The 22,430-nt window shown below is 44.0% G+C and overlaps 1 protein-coding gene across 1 annotated transcript in view; it reads right to left on the bottom strand.

The window, feature by feature from the left end:
• Positions 1-9,285: 9,285 nt before the first annotated feature.
• The window catches only part of lmf1 (lipase maturation factor 1), a 457,201-nt gene continuing 444,056 nt past the window's right edge, over positions 9,286-22,430 (bottom strand). The window contains exon 11 of the mRNA XM_078418495.1: positions 9,286-10,938. Within this exon, the coding sequence (XP_078274621.1) occupies positions 10,764-10,938 (175 nt within the window). The 3' untranslated portion in view covers positions 9,286-10,763. The remainder of the gene's footprint in view (positions 10,939-22,430) is intronic.

Here is a 22,430-nt window from a genome sequence, read left to right as displayed (position 1 = left end):
AGGTGGCAGAACATAATAACCTCTCCATAAGTTGTAAAAATAAGCATTAAATACCATGTTTCCAATCTACTTTCATTTGAGTAAAAAGCAACAACTTTTGCTTTATAACTTTCCTTTCACAGATTACAATCTCTTTGACCTTGTGTTAACGATAACACTTCCTGCTATAGCTGCACGTTTTGCCCTTGAGGCCAGATTTGCCAGATAGTCATTTAAATGAAGATTAACGATCAACGCTTTCATGTCGCTGGGAACCTTTTAAAAAGAAAGGGCAATATAGATCTTTATTTTTGTGATAACGCACAATCTTTGTTCCTTGTGGATGAACAAGGAGATAGGCAAGGGGGAAAAGAAACAAAATATTAGCAAATGTGCTTCTCTCCCTCCCCTCTCCAAGAACTTGGGTTAGCTGTCAATTGTTGATGTCCCGCGCAGGTGTTAAAAGCTGTCGGGGAAGTCCGGGTTTATGGCCCTTGTAAGTGCACGCAGGTGTGAGAGTAACTGCAATTATTACAGTAACCATCCTACAGTTCAAGGTTACAAACTTATTGAGCAGTAAATTTGTTCCTCCAGCAGTCCCCATGTATCAAAAAAAGATACACTGTTCATCAATTCGTGCCGAGAGAGTTTCTCTTTGTAAACCTCTGCATTCAACCTCTACAATCATCTACTGCTACTTTCAACTTTTTAACACAATGCACTAGGTGAGGGTTTGGTCGATCAGTTCCAAGTTCTGTTCAGTAAACTGAAATGTTGAGCCGAAGATAGTCACAAAAGGCTGGGGTACCTCAACAGGTCAGGCAGCATCTCTGGACAAAAGGAATAGGTGATGTTTCGGGTCAAGATCCTTCTTCAAATGGGTTGTTGGGTCAACCCTAAATTGTTGAGTCAACAGGTTTACAACCATGTGTTTGGATGGCACTGTTGATGTTGGAAAAATCTCAGTGTTATCAAATTAATGCCAAGCCCAAAGGACGCTATCGACCCGAAACATCACCCATTCCTTCTCCCCAGAGATGCTGCATGACCTGCTGAGTTACTCCAGCATTTTGTGTCTATCTTGGCTGTCTGAAAGTTTGGTGATGGAGCTAAAGTTGAGGAGAGCTTTTAAAGGGGCAGAGACAGACAAGTGCAAGGATGGTATTTCTGGGCCTGGGGCACAGGTTCCCGAAGACAATGGTGGGGCAAAGGATGACTAGTGAAAGCATGAGTCAGAGCAAGGGGAATCCAAATATATTACAGCATCTGAATTATAATTCTCAATAGGCAAGAGTACTTAATTAAAAGAGCAATGTGAATTATTTGCAGGGCATCTTAAGAACCGTGGTTTTAATGTAGCATAAATGAAGGATAATCCTTTTCGAATAGACCTTTTTAATTGAGGACATTTATTTGAAATCCAAAGTTATTGAATTTTCAACTCTGACATTGTTTTCTTTTAAGACATCACAAAGTGTTGCTAGAAAAAGATGGGGCAACAAGAATAAGTTTAATCATAGAAATGACCGAAGCGTGGAGAGAAAGGAGAAAAGCCAAATCAGGTTTATTTGTAATAGGCACAGGTACTGTGAGGTATAGGTAGAATGAAAATCTTGCTTGCTGCACAGAGACCACACATAAAAACATAAATTATGCTTAAATCAAATCATTGGGTGACAGCGTCACATGCCAGGCACACTACCCAACAAGGTTCAAGGATAAAATGTCACCATATACTTAGTGGGACGGTGGCAGGGGGGTGAAATTGGATCAATCAGGTCTGCATTCATTAGAGTTCAGAAGAATGAGAAGGAATCTGCCTGGTTTTGACAGACTGAATACAGGAAGGATGATTCTCAGGCTGGCGAGCCTGGAACCAGAGATCACAGTCTCAGGTATATGGGGTAGGACATGTAGGACTGCGATGAGAAGAAATGTCTTCATTAAGGGGAAACTAAACTGTGGAGTTCTCAAGGCAGTGGAGGCCACATTAGTGAATCCATTTACAGAGGAGATGCGTAGACCTCTGGGCACAGAAGGATTCAAGGGGTATGGAGACAAAGCGGGGACATCTTTGTTGAGATAAAGAATCAGCCTTGACTAGAGAGAATGGATTTGAAGGGCCTACTTTCTGTCACACATTAGATGAGATGCCCCTTCCCATTTGGCAAACCCAACAAATTTGAGGAAGGATATTATTGTTATGGAGGGCGTGCAGCGTAGGTTCACTAGGTTAATTCCCGGAATGGCGGGACTGTCGTATGTTGAAAGGCTGGAGCGATTGGGCTTGTATACACTGGAATTTAGAAGGATGAGGGGGGATCTTATTGAAACATATAAGATAATTAGGGGATTGGACACATTAGAGGCAGGAAACATGTTCCCAATGTTGGGGGAGTCCAGAACAAGGGGCCACAGTTTAAGAATAAGGGGTAGGCCATTTAGAACGGAGATGAGGAAGAACTTTTTCAGTCAGAGAGTGGTGAAGGTGTGGAATTCTCTGCCTCAGAAGGCAGTGGAGGCCAGTTCGTTGGATGCTTTCAAGAGAGAGCTGGATAGAGCTCTTAAGGATAGCGGAGTGAGGGGGTATGGGGAGAAGGCAGGAACGGGGTACTGATTGAGTGATCAGCCATGATCGCATTGAATGGCGGTGCTGGCTCGAAGGGCTGAATGGCCTACTCCTGCACCTATTGTCTATTGTCTATTGTCTATTGTAACACAAATGTACATTGATGATCAAAGAGATGGTGGTACAAAATGCAGTAAAAAATGGTTAAGTCAATCAGAGGAGATGAATAACGGAGGCCAGACAACATCCTAAGGAAGGGAAGAAACTGAATTTGAGTAAGGGTGGGCCATGAGGTGAGAGTGTATTTTGGGCAATTTGAAGCTTGTGTAAAAATGATTCTATAATTATAAACTTGAAGGTGATTAGAAATCAGATAGGGAAGACATATCTGAAAAAAAGAATGTCATGTTATTAAAAATGTTATTTTAAACCATGAATTCACTAACCAATATTTAAGACATACTTAATTGCAAAATGGCATGCAGTTTCCTAATGTGTAGGAAGAATGCTGAGGCAGGTTTAAACCAAAGATGGACACAAAAAGTGGGAGTTACTCAGCAGGTCAGGCAGCATCTCTGGAGAAAAGGAATAGGTGACGTTTCAGGTCGAGACCCTTCTTCAGACTGAGAGTCAGGGGACAGTCTGAAGACGGGTCTCGACCCTGAAACCATCACCTATTCCTTTTCTCCAGAGATGCTTGCAGTCTGACCCGCTGAGTAACTCCAGATTTTTGTGTCTATCTGAGTTTTCCTAATGCTGTATTCAGTTAAAAAAAAAGCAAATATTACTTCTGAGCAGGAAAGAACTGCAGATGCTGGTTTAAACCGAAGATAGACTCAAAATGCTGGAGTAACTCAGCGGGGCAGGCAGCATCTCTGGAGAGAAGGAATGGGTGACATTTTGGGTCGAGACCCTTCTTCAAACCGTCGGTCTGAAGAAGGGTCTTGACCCGAAAGGTCACCCCTTCCTTCTCTCCTGAGATGCTGCCTGGCCCGCTGAGTTACTCCAGCATTTTGTGCCTAATACTAATTTTGCGTTTCATTCGCCTCTTTCGACACAGAAGTGTTCTCTCATCAGTTAAAGTGGCAACGGTTTTGCATGACGTTGCCGGGTTTGAGGAGTTGGTACAGCTATAGGCTGGCAATTGACAACCAAGTGTTCAGCAGCTCCCAGCCAAAGGAGTTAGAGTTCAGCAGCTGTAATGGTCTGTTGCAAATCTGGGACTCTATGGGAAAGTGGAACAGGTGACAAAATAGAGTGCAGGCTATCAACCGTCAGTTAAACCGAGATAATCCCGATTGCAAACGAAAGAGAAGGCGCTGGATGATGGCAGGGGCAAAGGAGAAAATCAAAGATAGCCAAGGAGAGCTAAAAAAAAAAGAATGCTTAAATCCCACATCCCTCTGGACAAATTAAACCTTCAACTGCTGAACCAACAACTGAGTGTAGAACGTGATGGATCTCTTCCAGGAATATGGGTTCAAGAGAACTGCTGAAAAAGATATTTCAAAGTGAGCACTAAGTACTCAAAACTACAGCTGTTCTTAGATCCTTGCAGGGTAGAACTTTCTGGCCATTTATGTTGGACGAGTAGCTTAATTCTGAGCTCTCTGATCACAGTCTCCTCCATAATTAAATTTGCATATATTTTAACTACAAGTACTTTCTGTCCATTACCCACTGAACTTGGCACAGCCCATTGATAACAGGTCTTCCAATCAGCCCTGCCACCCTTGTCTCACCACATTAGTCCTGTGATTTTACTTTATTTAAGGCCGCATAACTGGGCCAGAACAACTTGCCGAGAAAACAAAATTACATCTTTCCTTTCCCCACCTCAACCACTCCTTCGTTCTTTCACTAATTACCTGTTGTACTTTTGTACGGCTTGATTGTATTCCTGGAGAGTATTATCTGATTTGTGGGAGTCAATCCAACGGAGGTTCTCTAACTTCAAGTAATCCTTGCATCCCCTCTCTCTCTCTCTCTCTGTCCCTCCCCCACACTAGAGGTCATACTAGCTTCACTGTCGTCGTGTGGAGTTGCACTGTCTGTATAACTCGTTATCACCTAGTCCACAGCCAACAATAGACCATTGTCGGCTCCACCATTCCTTGATCATCCACCGTTACTTTTTTGCATATCTTTCACTCGTTCTATTTCTCTCTATTTCACCGTCGATATCTCTCGTTTCCCTTTCCCCTTACTTCCAGTCTGAAGAAGGGTCCTGTACCATATCCTAATTAGCCCATGTCTTTATAAATGCATGTAGCTCTTGTCTCTCAGAATCCCTTCCAACAACTTGGGCGGGACGGTGGCGCAGCAGTAGAGTTGCTGCCTTACAGCACCAGAGACCCGGGTTCAATCCTGCCAACAGATACTGTGTGTACGGAGTTTGCACATTCTCCCCATGACCTGCGTGAGTTTTCCCCGGGAGCTCCAATTTCCACCCACACTCCAAAGACGTACAGGTTTGTAGGTTAATTGGCTTGGTAAAATTGCAAAAATTGTCCCTAAGTATGGGTAGGATAGTGTTAATGTGCAGGGATCACTGATCGGCATGGACGTAGTGGGCCAAAGGGCCTGTTTCCGTGCTGTATCTCTGAACAAAACTAAACTAAACTAAATAAACTTACACACCGTCCACGTTAGGCTCACTGGCCAGTTGTTCCCAAGCTTCCCCTGGCAGCCTTTCTGAAATAGAGGCACAACATTAGCCACCCTCCAGTCATAGAAGCATAGAATATATGTGCAGGAGGAGGCCATTCGGCCCTTCGAGCCAGCACTGCCATTCAATATGATCATGGATGATCATCCATACTCAGTACCCCGTTGCTGATTTCTCCCTAGAACCCTTGATTCCGTTAGCTCTAAGAGCTATATCCAACTCTCTCTTGAATACATCAGCCTTCCCCCACCTCTCCCCTGACAACCAGTGCCTCGGTGAATGGTTGCAGTGTACTTTGCTTTCAACACCCTCAGGGCTTCTCAGAGCACAACATAAAAAGGATGTCTGAAAAAGCAATGTCCGAGGCAAATGCAATGATTGAGATCATAGGAAATTTCACTGTACCTCAACACATGTGACAAATGAAGTACCATACCATAAATGCAGACAAAGTAGCCGCAAACTGAGGCAGAGATTGGGAGATAAGCAGAGAAAGCATTATTGGAACAGAGACACATGTTTACACCACGAGCAGAATATCAGATAATTATACTGATTTGTCAGAGTGTTTTTATTTCCTGTTCTTTTGTGACTAAATTACAACCATAAACACAGGAAATGGCACATTCACAATGATAATACGCATGGACATTTAAAGTTAAATTATAGCGTTAATTACACAATTTGAATTCCACAACAACAGAGTAAAATGGAAAAGTATGATATATCAATAAGAACAGTGCAATTTAGGAATTGTGGCCAAGGTTTAAAGCAGCAAGCATTCTCCGAACCCTTATCAAGATATATTAGCTTTCTCCAGCAGTGATCTAAACCATACGAGTACATACTCTCTGCCAATTCATGTTTAACCATTCGACAACTGCGGCAAATACATGACTGCAAGAAATGAAGGAAGTTGTGAACACAGCCCAGTCCATCGCAAAATTTAGCCTCCCAACCCTCTGCCACTGTTGACCCCATCCATACTTCACGATGCCTCAGGAAAGCAGAAAACATAATCAAGGACAACTTACTCATTCTGGTTATTCATTCTGTCCTCTCACCCCAATGCCGTCGGGAAGATTGTACACTTGAAAGCACCAACTACCAGATTCAACTAGCTCCACTAGCTTTGTCAGACTTATCAGACTCATACGTAACACCTGTTCCCCATACCTCCTCCCTCATATCCATCCAGAGACCCCTGCAACCCTTCCAAGTGAGACAGAGGTTCACGTGCACCTCCTCTAACCTCATCTACTGTATTTGGTGCTGGCAAAGTGGCCTCCTTTACATCGGTGAGACCAAGCATAGGCAAGTGGACTATTTCAAAATAGAAACATAGAACGTAGGCGCAGGAGTAGGCCATTCGGCCCTTCGAGCCAGCACCACCATTCAATATGATCATGGCTGATCATACTGATCAGGATCAGTACCCTGTTCCTGCTTTTGCCCCTTATCCCTTGATTCCCTAGGCCCTAAGAGCTATGTCTAACTCTCTCTCTTGGATATATCCAGTGAATTGGCCTCCACTGCCTTCTGTGGTAGAGAATTCCACAGATTCACAACTCTCTGGGTGAAAAAGTTTTTCTTCATCTCTGTCCTAAATGGCCTACCCCTTATTCTTAAACTGTGACCCCCTGCTTCTGGACTCCCCCAACATGGGGAAAAATTTCCTGCATCTAGCCTGTCCAATCCCTTAATAATTTTATATTTCTCTGAGACCCCCCTCTCATCCTTCTAAATTCCAGTGAATATAAGCCCAGTCGATCGATTCTTTCATCATATGTCAGTCCCGCCGCCCCGGGAATTAACCTGGTGAACCTACGCTGCACTCTCATCAATAGCAAGAATGTCCTTCCTCAAATTAGGAGACCAAAACTGCATACAATGCTCCAGGTGTGGTCTCACCAGGGCCCCGTATAACTGCAGTAGGACTTCCTTGCTCCTAAACTCAAATCCTCTCGCCATGAAGGCCAACATGCCATTTCGCTGAACATGTGCCCGGCCTGCCAGATCTCCCAGATGCTAACCATTTTAACTCTCCTTCTCATTCCCATTCAGACCTTTCTGTCCTGGGCCTCCTACATTGCCAGCGTGAGGTCACACACAAACTGCAGGAGCAGCACCTCATATTCTGCTTATGTGCGTACAACCCAATGGAATGAACATTGAATTCTCCAATCTTTAGGTGACTAACCAACAATACCCCTCCTCCCCTTTTTTTCTTCCCTGTGCCTCACTTGGTTGCACACCAATTTCTTCCCCCTATCCTGCTTTGTCCTTTCCCCTTCAAATTGTTCCCTTCAATTCACCCATTTTCCTCTCCTAATCTCACAGTCTTTTGTCTCCTTTTCATCACTGGCCATTGTTCACCTATCTGTTAATCAACCTGCCTCACTTGTATCCACCTATCACTTGCTTGGATTTGTCCCGCCCCACCCCCCCCACCCCCGCCTCTCTTCCGACTTTCTCCATCCTACTACAATCAGCCTGAAGAAGGATCCTGACCCAAAATATCGCCTATCCATTATTTGTTGATGCTCTCTGATCTGCTGAGTTACTTCACCACTCTGTGTGCTTTGATATGTATCGAACTGGCACGCTCACCCTCGATTCCACTGAGTTGGTACCTTCTCCCCGTGACCTGCGTGGGTCTTCTCCAGGATCCCGGCTTTCCTCCCACACTCCAAAGACGTACAGGTTTGTAGGTTAATTGGCTTGGTATAATTGTAAATTGTCCCTAGTGTGTAGGATAGAGTAAGTCTGCGGGGATCGCTGGTCGGCAGGGACTCGGCAGGCTGAAGGGCATGTTTCCGTGCCACATCTCTAAACTAAACTAAACCAAACTAAACTATGGCAACTCTGAGAGCTCCTCACACCTGATGACCAGACATTTGCATGACCTACATGCCACAACCCCTCCGAACCAGATCTCCAGCACCTCCATGGTGTTAGACCTGACAGTGAAGGGGACGGAGCACTGGTCAGGCCAGTTACCCAAGACCTCGTTCTTCCTATGGGTTTTTTTCTGGACCCTGATACCAACTCAAACTGGTCGCAGATGCTGATCGAACCGCAGACTCACCTTAGATCCGAGCAGAAGGCAGCAATGTCTTCATGTGTTGATGTGCAGGAGGGTTTCATCCGCTGCCTGCCACGTCATCCCTCTTGCACGTGCATTCCTCCCCATGGATTTGACAAAAGGTTTTATAACCCGATTTGTGATGACCTTGGACAGGATTCTTGATGCCTGGTGCAATGCTTAAAGTTGACCGCGGTAGGCAGAAGATGTGCGGGTAGTGCTGCTTGCTTCATGTCAGGCGCACAGTTAATTGAAGCCACATTATGTAAGGGATGAGGTCAATGTCAATAGAAATAGTTTTGACAATGGTGCATTCACAAAGATCAAGGATTTGGAAGGGAACGTATCTTGAACATGAACACATTGAAAGTTGCCCGCTAAAATATCAGATCACGTATTTTCCATTCAGACCAAGCGAAATATGAGATGCTGTTCCTCCAAAGGCTAAACGCAAATTGGAGGAACAGCATAGGCCAAACGCAAATTGGAGGAACAGCATCTCATATTTCGCTTGGGCAGCTTACAGCCCAGTGGTATGAATTTTGATTTCTCTAACTTCAGGTAGCCCCAGCATTCCCTCTCTCTCTATCCCTCCCCCACCCAAGTCACATTAGCTTCTCATTTTCACCCTATAAACAGCTAACAATGGCCTGTTTCCTTTATCATCGTAACTTTTTTGCATATCTTTCATTCATTGGTCTTTATCTCTCCACATCACCATCTATATCTCTCGTTTCCCTTATCCCTGACCAGTCTGAAGAAGGGTCTTGACCCGAAACGTCACCCATTCCTTCTCTCCAGAGATGCAGCCTGTCCCACTGAGTTACTCCAGCTTTTTGTGTCTGTAGTGGTCTATGTTCTATTAATGCTATTGTCCTACTTACTTTCATTCTGAACTCACTAGGGGTTAGGAGGTCATTTTGTTCTCATCACCATGTAAGGAGACCATTGACTACTGTGTTAGCTGTTTGAACTATCCAACTAACCCTGCCTTTTACCCCTGTATGCTGGGAGTTCTGTATCCTGGCTACTTGGAACAAGAAATCCTTATCTCAATCCTGCTCACCATTTCCATACTCTCCTCCGTCCTCACTATCTCCACCAACTTGCCTTAACCAACGACTTGATGGGTTCTGTAATTGAAAAACACTTTTATTGTAAGGGTTGATTATTTAAACGCAGAAATAACCGGAGGCAGGCGATCAATGCCTTTATTTAGTTTAGAAATTACAAAATCCATTGCTGGTAATAGAGTCGATTGAACGGCAGGAAACTCTCCAACTGGGGCTGGGGCTACAGCTTGCCCAGGAGGTCATTCACAAAGCAATCACACAACCTCCAGGAAAGCAGCTCCTAGGCCCATTTTCTTCCACAAAGATGAATCGACATTAACAATCACTGATATTGGAACCATCACATTTAGAACAAGAAAGGTTCAAATTAGATCAAAGCATCAAATGGCTGTGGCCTCCAGGCCAAAGTCAATGTTCTGCTTCATTGTATTGTCTCATTATGTACTTAGTGAAGACACATTGGTGCCATTTTGGGATCAATTTTATTGTTGACAAAAGCAATGATTAAATTGGTCAACGTTCCACCATTTGAAAGGCAGAGCTGTCAGGAGACAGTTTGCAAAGTGATTAATTATGTAATTAAAGGAGCAGATAAAGTAGTGGGTGGGCTGGATGTGATTAGGGGAGGGGGGGACACGAACATTTGGAACCAACAACAGGGCAAAGAGGAGAGTGAGCAAGGAAATGGGTGATTGACATTCCCACTACTTGCTCGCAGTTAAACAGGACAGTGGGCTAATCTTGGATCAGGACAAACTAATGGGGCTGAGACTTTTCTGAAGAATGATGCAGGTCATGATGATGAGCAGGAAACTGTATGGACCAGCTGAACCAAAGGTGGGAAGGAAGCTACACAGAGCCTCAGGTCTAACATGGTGTCAGGGATTCTAGTGGAAATGACTCTTATAGATACACTGATGGCACGTTAGATCATCCGAGGATCATTTGTGCACTGCTGGGACAACACAGCTCATTTCATATCTGCAAGGAACCTCTCCTCTCAGTCTCTTGCGTAGTGCTTGCTTCTTTGTGACAGAAGCTGCACAGATGGAGGACAAGAAGTGGTGCCGAATTGCAAGGAAATCTCTCGAAACAATGACTTACAGATAACTCCATGGAAACAATGCAGATAATGGAGTCGGAAAACGTGTCAGAAGTCCAGCTGGGAAACATCACAAAGGGGGCCCGCATTTGATTGAAATATGTTCCGTTTGAGGTAACGATAGGGGAATGGCATGTACCGTGGATGATTCCAGTCACTCGGCTTCAGTCAGGTGAAGATTAGTCACAACGCTTTGCGACGTGAGGTGGTATGTTTGCTTCCTGAGGTGGCATCAAGATGTATTCGCTGGAGACCAAGTGCTGTTCGTTCTTGAAGGAAACGTTGCTTCACTGGGTGTCTCGAATGGGCCAGTCGCGCTCTTTGAAGTATCTCTTCAGCCCTTTCACATTGACGGGAGGGAAATACACACCGATCCGTTTACGAATCCACCACTTCCCCTCCGCAGCATGGCTGCCACCCGGCCTGCTGAACTTGTACCGATAGTGCTCTCCCCTGACCCATCTGCTGACAGAAACACACCATGTCAAGGTCGCTGGCTGCCAAGTCAACAAACCAAGCGAACAAAAGGATTGCCAAACACTTTAACTCCCCGTCCCATTCCCACAATGATCTTTCTACCCTGGGCCCCCGCCATTGTCAGTGTGAGGCCAAACGCAAATTGGAGGAACAGCATCTCATATTTTGCTTGGGCAGCTTACAACCCAGCGGTATGAATATTGATTCAAGTAACTTCAAGTAACCCTTGCATCCCCTCTCTGTTCATCCCTCCCACACCCAGGTCATTGTACCAGGTTCACTGTCGTCCTGATGATTTTCACTGCCTGTATAACTCGTTATCACCAAGACCACAACCAACAATGGACCATTGTGGGCTCCAGCTTTCCTTGATCGTCGTTACATTTTGTATATCTTTCATTCATTTGTTATATATATATATATCTATATATCACAGGTAGAAACAAAATGCTGGAGTAACTCAGCGGGTCAGGCAGCATCTCGGGAGAGAAGGAATGTACCACTGTCTATATATCTATATATCACCGTCTATATCTCCCATTTCCCTTTCCCCTGACTCTCAGTTTGAAGAAGGACCTTGACCCGAAACGTCACCTATTCCTTTTCTCCAGAGATGCTGCCTGACCCGCTGAGTTATTCCAGCTTTTTGTGTCTGTCTTCAGAACAAAAGGACAACAGGTTCCGGCATCACAAAATGCTGGAGTAACTCAGCAGGTCAGGCAGCATCTAGGAGAGAGGGAATGGGTGACGTTTCAGGTTGAGACCCTTCTTCAGATTGATGTCAGCACCAGCATCTGCAGTTATTTTCCTACACAGGTTCCGGCAGGTCGCTTGGCTTCAGCGGACTGGTCGGGAAATGAAATTAATTGTCTGCTTCTTTGTCACAGACAAAATAACACACAAGCATTCACATAATCTTTATATGGGCCAAATACAGGTAGGTGGGACTAGCGTAGATGGGACATGTTGGCCCGTGTGGGGGCAAGTTGGGCCGAAGGCACTGTGAGACACTGTGACTCCATAACTGCAATATGACCTCCCAACGTCTATACTCAATACTCTGACTGATGAAGGCCAATGTGCCGAAAGCCTTTTTGACTACCGTATCCACCTATGATGCCACTTTCAAGGAACTACATACCTCCGTTTCTAAACTATAGAGTTTAAAAACTAGATTTTCACACGTTTAGAATTTTTATTATTACTTTTCAATATTGCAAAAAGTTTACCAAAGTTTAAAAAATAAAATGTATTAGTTAAATGAGGCAATCTGGCCCTTTAGCAGCTTACTGGATAATGATCTGCCACAGAATTCAACAGCATGGAATGATATGCACACCGACCGGCAAGTATTTGTCTACAAAAAAAAGGCACTGCTCGTAATGCTCAGGCCTGCTGCTATTTCTGGGAATGTTATAGGATTCTTCCTTTAATTTAATGCTTGAAGTATTTTTAAACTTTTGTCACCATTACAATGTATTGGTGCTGAAGATGCACAACAAAGCAAAAGACAACTTGCCAGACAGTGACACATCAGTAGAATTGCTGCCTTACAGCTCCACAGAGTTCGATCCGGGTGCTGTCTGTACGGAGTTTGTATGTGACATTTCTTCACACAGAGAGTGGTGAGTCTGTGGAATTCTCTGCCACAGAAGGTAGTTGAGGCCAGTTCATTGGCTATATTTAAGAGGGAGTTAGATGTGGCCCTTGTGGCTAAAGGGATCAGGGGGTATGGAGAGAAGGCAGGTACAGGTTACTGAGCTGAATGATCAGCCATGATCATATTGAATGGCGGTGCAGGCTCGAAGGGCCGAATGGCCTACTCCTGCACCTATTTTCTATGTTTTCTATGTGACCTGTGTGGGGTTTCTCCGGGTGCTTCGGTTTCCTCCTACACTCCAAAGACGTACAGGTTTGTAGGCTAATTGGCTTGGTAAAATTGTAAATTGTTCCTAGTGAGTGGAGGATAGTGTTAGTGTACAGGGATCGCTGGTCGGCACAGACTCGGTGGACCGAAGTTTCCGCACTGTATATCTAAACTCTAAACCTTGGGTGTAACGCACAGGCAGAGAGTAGAACAATGGCCAAACAGAAGACAAATGGAGAATTGTGGTAAAATAACTTAAACCAGAACCAGCTAAAAATAAATATTATTTATAACGTGTGAATGAAAAAAAAAATCTGCAGTTGCAGGTAGTCTTGAAATAAAAATGGAAAATGCTGGAAAGGCTCAGCAGATCATGCAGCATCTGTGCAGAGAGAAACATTGATCTTTGGCCAAAATAACTGACGGAGGAACGCGATGAAGGTGTTAATGCATTCAAGACTAATATCACACGGCTCGAGTCAAATCCATTGCTGGGAGTCATCATTGTATTTGGATATTGTTTGGATATTGTTCGTTCTGGTCTCCAATGCAGGAACATGTCCAACTTGGTTACTCAGATTTTAGACCACAAACAACCCCTGGAAATTGTGCTCACTTCATATCTCAGAAAGTAAACTTGTGCCAAAACAAAATCATTACCAAAATCTCACGCTGGTCAGGAGCTGGAAATATCAATTATTCTTTAGAAAAAAAAGGGTGATTTATCTTCCACTTTATAAAACACTAGTTTTAGCTAATTAAATGAATACTTCTGGGATACTTTTTTTCCCCTCTCCTAACTGTCTAGAAACACAAACCACAATACAACCATTCCTTTGCCAAGACTGTTAGTAGTTTGACCAGAAGTTGTTGTCTACATACGCTGGGATTTCTAATTTCCATTTAACCCCATTCTCCTGCCTTTCTCCCCTCTGCTCCATCTGTCTGTAGGATTCCGACCCCAAGCGTTCTCTATCCGCTCCCTCCACAGATGCTGCCTGACCCGCTGAGTTCCTACGGCACTTTGTATTTAGCTCAAGATTCCAGCATCTGCAGTCTCTTGTGACTCCTTTTTTAAATCCTTAATGTTTCGACTGTTGCCAATGTCGATTACTTTTATCAGCGCAGCACGGGATATCATCTATTTAAATACAGTATATCCCAGAACTAATCTGCAGTGAGCTCTTTGCTTTTTGAAGGAACTCATATTATAAAAAATTTAAATTAACAAATTGTTTTTGTCTTTTTGTTTCAGTGGAAACAAATCCACAAAATCACTTCCTCTCCTGGGATTCCATGATCACACAAGTGCTGTTAAATTGTCCAGGATAATTTCTACTCTGATGTATTGGCTTATGATGGATAATTAACTTGCATTTAAACAGATTTAAACTTCCACCTTTTGCTCCATGGTACATGCTGACAAAACTGAGGGTGCGAAAGATAAGCTTGTCAGCAAATTACCCTCCATCCCCTACTAAGTTCATAAGTTATAGGAACAGAATCAGGCCATTTGGCCCATCACGGCTGATCTATCTTTTCCTCTCAACCAAATTCTCCTGCCTTCTCCGCATGACCCCTGACACCCGTACTAATCAAGAATCTGTCAATGTGCGCCTTAAAAGTACCCAATGACATGGCCTCCATAGCCGTCTGCAGCAATGAATTCCACAGATTCACCACCTTGTGACTAAAGAAATTCCTCCTCATCTCCTTTTTAAAGATACGTCCTTTCATTCTGAGGGTATGGCCTCTGGTCCTCGACTCTCCCACCAGAGAAAACATCCTCTCTGTCCAGGCCTTTCACTATTCGGTGGGTTTCAATGAGGTCCCCCTCATCCTTCTACACTCAAGCGAGAGCAGGTCCAGTGCCGTCAAACGCTCATCATATGTTAACCCACTCAATCCTGGGATCATTCTCGTTAGCCCCCTCCAGACCCTCTCCAACACCACCACATTCTTCATCAGATATGGGATCCAAAATTGTTCTCAATATTCCAAACGCGGTCTGACCACTGCCTTATAAAGCCTCAACATTAAATCTCTCCAATTTCTGAATTCTCTCCCCAGTTAGAAAATAGTCTACATCTTCATTGTTACTTCCAAAATGCATGACTCCATGCTTTGCTACGCTGTATTCCATCTGCCATCTGACATAAGGATAAAGGGGAAGGGTCCTTTTGGTTGCTAGGCTAGCACAGCGGGCTGGCACAGTTCTGAGAGTCCACCCTCCAGAAAGCAGATCTGACTTCTGCCACCGTGAGGTATCAGAGTCAGTGGAGGATAGGGTTCAGTGCCTGGGTGGAACTTTATTTGCCTGTTCAAAGTGGGTGTAATAGACATTGAGCCCATCCGGCAGAGATGTGTCATTGTCAGAGAGCGCCCTCGATTACAGCTTCTAGCCCATAATGATGTTCAGGCCCTACCTTAGGTGCTTGATTGAATTGAGCCTCTAGCTTGTTCGGGAATTCTCTCTCTTGAAATCTGCGATAGCCATATGGAGATCATTCCTGTGATGATATGCAGATCGCCGACAAGATGGTGGAGGTGAATTCCCTCAGATATGAAAGGGACAGTATTTTTGGGGATAGGAACCGGTCGCCAGGTAAGGAGAGGAGAATTGAATTAAGACTGACAACATCAGTGTACCATGCAGAGTTGATCAAAAAGTAGATGCTTCCGCCTTTCCCCTTGACTGAGGATCACGTGTGGTTCAAACTATAAACCTTCAGCTTGCATGGCAAGGCCAGCTGAATCAGGGGTGAGCCATGTTTCAGTGAACAAAGTACACAGAAAGGACTAGAAACATAGAAACATAGAAAATAGGTGCAGGAGTAGGCCATTCGGCCCTTCGAGCCTGCACCGCCATTCAATATGATCATGGCTGATCATCCAACTCAGTATCCCGTACCTGCCTTCTCTCCATACCCCCTGATCCCTTTAGCCACAAGGGCCACATCTAACTCCCTCTTAAATATAGCCAATGAACTGGCCTCAACTACCTTCTGTGGCAGAGAATTCCACAGATTCACCACTCTCTGTGTGAATTCTATGACTAGAGAACTCTATGACTAGAGGTCATAGCCTCCGAATTAAAGGACTTTCTTTTAGGAAGGAGATGAGGAGAAATTTCTTTAGTCAGAGGGTGGTGAATCTGTGGAGTTCTTTGCCACAGAAGGCTGTGGAGTCCAAGTCAGTGGATATTTTTAAGGCAGAGATAGATAGATTTTTGAATAGTACAGGTGTCAGAGGTTATGGGGAGAAGGCAGGAGAATGGGGTTAGGAGAGAGAGAGATAGATCAGCCATGACTGAATGGCGGAGTAGACTTGAAGGGCCAAATGGCCTAATTCTACTCCGATCAGTTGTGACCTTTTGACCTTAAGTCCGCCATCTCACTTTGAAACAGTCGCCTTACTCTGAGTTCAAATCTTCTTCAAAGGTCAGGGGAAGCAGAGGCATTGAATAATGTTAAAGCAGAAGGAGAAAGATTCGAGTCAATGAACGGGTAATACAGGTGGATGGGAACACAGAGCCGCATCTACAATTGCGTCAGCGACGATGGTGTAGCTGGCTTCTGGGGTCGAGTGGCCTCCTCTCCTAAATCATCATTCTTCTTTCACCCCACTGCCAGGCACCGCTAACTGCCATCTCACCTTTCATCTGCCAAGATGTTGCAGGCTCTTCTTTGTAAATGGAAGTTGAAGTAGTGGAGGGAGGAGGGAGAGTTTAGGAAGGGATTTTCAATGCTCCTCGCAGGGCTGCCAAATGATGGGTTGAAGTTGGCCAGGTAGCGTTGGGAGCATGTAAGTTACCACCTTAGAGTGATGATGGAACTCAAACATGTTACATTACCACTTGTAGAAATCGGGAAAATTAAGTTTATGAAGTTCACCCCTTTCCATATCCCAAAGACGTGCAGGTTTCTAGGTTAATTGGCTTCTGTAAATTGCCTCTGGTGTGGGGGATGCAAGAATGGGATCTGATAGAACTAGTGAGAACTTGATGGTCGGCTCGGACTCGGTGGGCCGAAGGGCATCTTTCCATGCTGTATCTCTAAACCAAAATCCACACGTCTAAATCATTAACATATATCAAAGAAGCAGTGGTTCCTGCACTACATACTGGAAATATTCAAACAAGAGCCGTGTTAATATTTTCAAAAATATTGTTCCATGTCTGACATCTTCCAGATGAACAATAATTATTTACCACTACTCTATAAAGGCTTTAGGTGCGTTTAAGCGAGTTCCCTGGCAGCCCTTTAATTCCATGGTCTCGTTGGTTATGTGGAACCTCATCAAATATCTCCTGCAAATGTACATAATTAACATTCCATTCAACAACCTTCAACCAGGTTAGTCAAAAGTGATTTGCTTGTAGCAGATCTCTGCCCGGTCGCCTTTATTAACTTTATAAATGGATTTGGGCTTTTCTGGAGCAACAGACAATCTGCTGGAAAAAAATCATTAGGATGTGCAGCATTTGTTGGGAAAAGGGAGGGATTGTTAATATTTGGGTCGAGATGGCACTGGGCTTTTCTGAACCCAACAAAGGATCTCCACTTCAAGAAATAACTTGAGTGTCTCCCCGTTGGTTGTCAAGCAGCGACATTTCCACAGGAAGGAACTGCAAATGATGATTTACACTGAAGATATGCTGGAGCACACAAAGTGCTGGAGTAACTCAGCGGGTCAGGCAGCGCCTCTGGAGAAAAAGGAATACTGTAGGTGACGTTTGGGGTTGCGAACCTTCTTCAAACTGCTTCCTTTGTCCCGCCCCCCTGACATCAGTCTGAAGAAGGGTCTCGACAAGAAACGTCACCCATTCCTTCTCTCCCGAGACCTGACCTGCTGAGTTACTCCAGCATTTTGTGAATAAATACCTTCGATTTGTACCAGCATCTGCAGTTATTTCCTTATATTCTTCAAACTGAGAGTCAACGGAGAGAGAAAGTGGAGGCATGCAGCGAGAGAGGGTGTTGCAGACCTGTCATCAGAGAGAGGGGGAGAACCTCTTCAAAGAAGGTGTAACCTGAGGAGATTTCGCAGTGGAGCAATTTCTGAATGGATTCAAATTAAAGTACTCTACCTTTTTCTGATATGTGACAAAGTTCAAGGCGACAGAGATACCCTTCACACATACGCCTTATTAAATTTTTAATGATGTTTACTTTTACAATAAACCCCAGATTTTACAACATTTTGAAAATATTAGCACACCTCTTGTTTTAAACCACTGCAGCATTGTTTTAGTATGTCTCACTGCCGGCTGTGTTCCAGGTTGCAAGTCATAATTAATTGAGGCAGATAAAAACACTTGCACGATTTCCTATTGTGAGCTGGATCAGGCTACAGATCTGAAGGCACAACTAGTTGAGCTCCAAATAAATCAAGAAGTCATGTTGCAGCTTTAGAAAGCCTTGATGGACACAAAGTGCTGGAGTAACTCAGCGGGACGGGCAGCTCTGGATAGAAGGAATGGGTGACGTTTCGGGACGAGGCTCTTCTTCGGACTGAGAGTCAGGGGAGAGGGAAACAAGAGATATGGAAGGGTAAGGTGTGAAAATGAGAGATTAAAGGGAATGAAAACCAAGGAAAATGTAGAATAGATAATTGTTAGCTAGGGGAAGGTGACAACGAGACATGCAATGTAATAAAGCTTTGCTTGGGCTGTATTCAAAGAATTGTGTGCAGTTCTGCTCACCCCATTACAGGAAGGATGTAGAGGCCCTGGAGAGAGTGCAGAAGAGGATTACCACGATGCTGCCTGCATTAGAGAGTATTCGCCCTCAGGAGAGGTTGGACAATCTCGTATGTTTTTTCCGGAGCATCGGATGCTGATGGGAGATGTGATGGAAGTTAATAAATCTATGCCAGGCATAGATTATGTAAACGGTCACAACCTATTTCCACAGACTGGAAATGTCCAATACTCAAGGGCAGAGCTGTAAGATTAGAGGGCAAAGTTTGAAAGATATGTGCAAAGCAAGACTTTTAAACAAACAGTGGTAGGTGCCCGGAATGTGCTGCAGGGCTAGTGGTGGAAGCAGATGAGACAATGGCATTTAACATGCTTGTAGACAGGCACAGGAATATGACTAGAATGGAGGTGGTGTGGCCTTGTGCAGATTGGGGAATTAGTTTAATTTGGCATAATATTTGACATAGACATCATGGGCCAAGGGGCCTGTTCCTGTGCTGTACTATAGACAATAGGTGCAGGAGTAGGCCATTCAGCCCTTCGAACATACTGTTCTATGTTCTGTCACCAACCCTGGAGGTCTCAAATTATGGAAGGGTATGCCACACTACCTATCATGATCCATTCATCCATATTGGAAAAACAGGATACATTCAACATTATGAACGGCGGACTGTAATATTTCCGCACCCCCTCACACCAGTCAAGTAGCCTGGTACCATTTGGCAAATTGTTTAAAAATATTTCATTCGAGTTTTTTGCAGAGGTCAAGTTTTAAACAAATGTTTTTTTTCTCTCAGAGAGGCGGGTGCTCAAGGAAAAAGACTATGGGGTTAAAACAGTAAACACCACACGTTTCACAGTGTTCGACACTTTACTTGTGATCCTCTATACAGCCCGAGAAAATAAGACTGCACCTTTTAATCTTTTCTTTAAAGATTTAATTTTTTGTTTCAAAAGATTTTGAAAGTCAGCAATATTCTGTTCTTATCACGGTGAAACCAGAAATGTAGTAACACTTAATGAATTGAGTTTTATCTGCACATTGTTATGATATGGGCAAATGCCAAGTTAATCTTTACTCTGCCTGAGATAACTCCTGCAGCACACCTGGCCTCATTAAAACTGTGTGCCTTTATCTGATGCTCACTGTCTTAGAAATACTCTTTATTAATATTCAGGTCGCAAGCCATTTGTTTCCATATATATCCACCCGCAATGAATGGGTTGGGAGAGAATTGGCTGCTCAATAACATGGTGCATTCATCTGCTATCTAAAAGAGTGGACAGAAGGGCATGTAAGGAAGATTGAGGAGGGTAACTTTTGTTTAGTTCAGTTTAGTTTAGTTTATCGTCAAGTGTACTGAGGTACAGTGAAAAGCTTTTGTTGCATGCTAACCAGTCAGCAGAAAGACAAAACATGATTACAATCGATCCGTTGACAGTGAATAGATAAGGGAATACTGTTTAGTGCAAGGTAAAACCAGCAAAGTCCGATCAAGGATAGTCCGAGGGTAACCAATGAGGAAGGTAGTAGTTCAGCACTGCTCGCTGGTTGTGGGAGGATGATTCAGTTGCCCGATAAAAGCTGGGAAGAAACTGTCCCTGAATCTGGAGGTGTGCGTTTTCACACTTCAGCAGAAAGACAATATATGATTAGAATCGAGTCATTTACAGTGCATAGATAAACAATAAGGGAATAATGTTTAGTGCAAGGTAAGACCAGCAAAGTCCGATCAAGGATAGTCTGAGGGTCACCAATGAGGCAGTTAGTAAGTTAACGCTAATCTCCGGTTGTGGCAGGATGATCAAGTTGACAGATAACAGCTGGGAAGAAACTTTTGATTCAATTGATTGATTGAAAGACAAAGCATGGAAACAGGCCCTTCAGCCCACCAACTCCACGCCGGCCATTGATCATCCATTCACACTAGTTCTATGCTACCCCACTTTTGTGTCTACTAGCAAAAAGTACTGGAAATACTCAACAGGTGTGTGGAAAGGAAAACCGTCTACACGCCAGAGGAAATTTACAGTGGCCAATTAGGCACACAGTGACGCAGCGGTAAAGTTACTGCCTTACAGCGCCAGAGACCCGGGTTCAATCCTGACCAAGGGTGCTGTCTATACGGAGTTTGTACGTTCTCCCCATGACCTGCGTGGGTTTCCTCCGGGAGCTCTAGTTTCCTCCCACACTCCAAAGACGTACAGGTTTATAGGCAAATTGGCTTGATAAAATGGTAAATTGTCCATAGTATGTGTAGGATAACGTGAGTGTGCGGGGATCGCTGGTCGGTACGGACTCGGTAGGCCGAGGGACCTGTTTCCGAGCTGTATCTCTAAACTCTAAACGAATTAACCTGCAAACCCGCACGTCTTGTGGGAGAAAACCGGAGCTGCCGGAGGTAACTCACCCCATCACAGGGAGAACATGCAAACTCCACACAGACAGTAGCTGAGGTCAGGATCAAACCTGGGTCTCTGGCACTGTGAGGCAGCAGCTCAACTAGCTGTGCCACTGTGTCTCAGTGTAAATTATTGATTATGTGACTGTGCATTGCCTGCCCATATATTAGATTGCAGACATTTGTGATTTCTATTCATGGTTTCACTGCTCCATCTTTTCAGAGTTAGGAGGACTTGAAATAAAACAGAAAATGGTGAAAATACCCAGCAGGTCAGACAGCATCAACTGAAAAAAAAAGAGTTAAAACTTTCAGACCTGGAACTCTACATTAGAGGTTCTGATAGCAGGTCCCGGATCTGACATGTAGACGGTTTGTCTTTCCACACATATACTGACCTGTTGAGTATTTCCAGCACTTTTGGTATTTATTGCAGATTTCCAGCATCTGCAGTATTTTTGATTATTTTTTTTATGATGACCAGAACTCAGCAGAAGGAAATGAGAAAGAAAATGTCCCATATTTTGTTCATAGGGTTCACAAACAACAGAAATAAACGTTTCTAGGAACTGAATTTGACACCAAATTTATAGTTATAATAAACAGGTCTCATATTTCTGCATGCTGGTTATGAGCTGGGTATTACCTACGATACAGTGTGGAGATAGGCCATTTTCTGGGTAAGCCCATACCTAAACAAAGACAACAGCACTGTGTACAGGTATGTCCCAAAGCCATGCTATTCACAACACATACCACAGACAGACAAGTACAGCCTGCTATAACTGCCACGTTAATCCATTTGAACTCAAGCTATCAGAGATATTCTATTTGTACTCCCAATCCCTTCCCCTTCTCTGGTACTATAGACATAGACAATAGGTGCAGGAGTAGGCCATTCGGCCCTTCGAGCCAGCACTGCCATTCAATGTGATCATGGCTGATCATTCTCAATCAGTACCCCGTTCCTGCCTTCTCCCCATATCCCCTGACTCCGCTATCATTAAGAGCTCTATCTAGCTCTCTCTTGAATGCATTCAGAGAATTGGCCTCCACTGCCTTCTGAGGCAGAGAATTCCACAGATTCACAACTCTCTGTACTGAACAACCACCTTGCTTTCTTCTCTTTCCCAATTGTGACGTAAACTCTCAGACCTAACTATGTTTCCCTTTCCACAGATGCTGCCTGACCTGCAGAGTATTTCCAGCATTCTTGTGTTTATTTCAGATTTACAGCATCTGCAGTATTTTTGATTATTTGTTTGTTATTTGTTTGTAATGACTAGAACTCAGTAAAGGAAACGAGAAAGAAAGGGAGTTTGACGTATTTTTTCATAATGTCCTCAAACAACAGAGATAAACATTCCTCGGAACTGTCATGTGAAGTGCCAGAGAACTGGGATATGACATGGGTTGAAAGTACTTGCTCAACAAGGGTTGAAAGTACTTGTGAGACAACTACAGGCCAGTCAGCACAGCCTCGCTGATGGGGAAGCTGCTGGTA

Source organism: Rhinoraja longicauda, chromosome 21 (assembly GCF_053455715.1).
Source record: "Rhinoraja longicauda isolate Sanriku21f chromosome 21, sRhiLon1.1, whole genome shotgun sequence".
Lineage (NCBI taxonomy): Eukaryota > Metazoa > Chordata > Chondrichthyes > Rajiformes > Arhynchobatidae > Rhinoraja > Rhinoraja longicauda.
The sequence above is the reverse complement of the archived record's forward strand: the minus strand, read 5'-3'. Positions and strand labels throughout refer to the sequence as shown.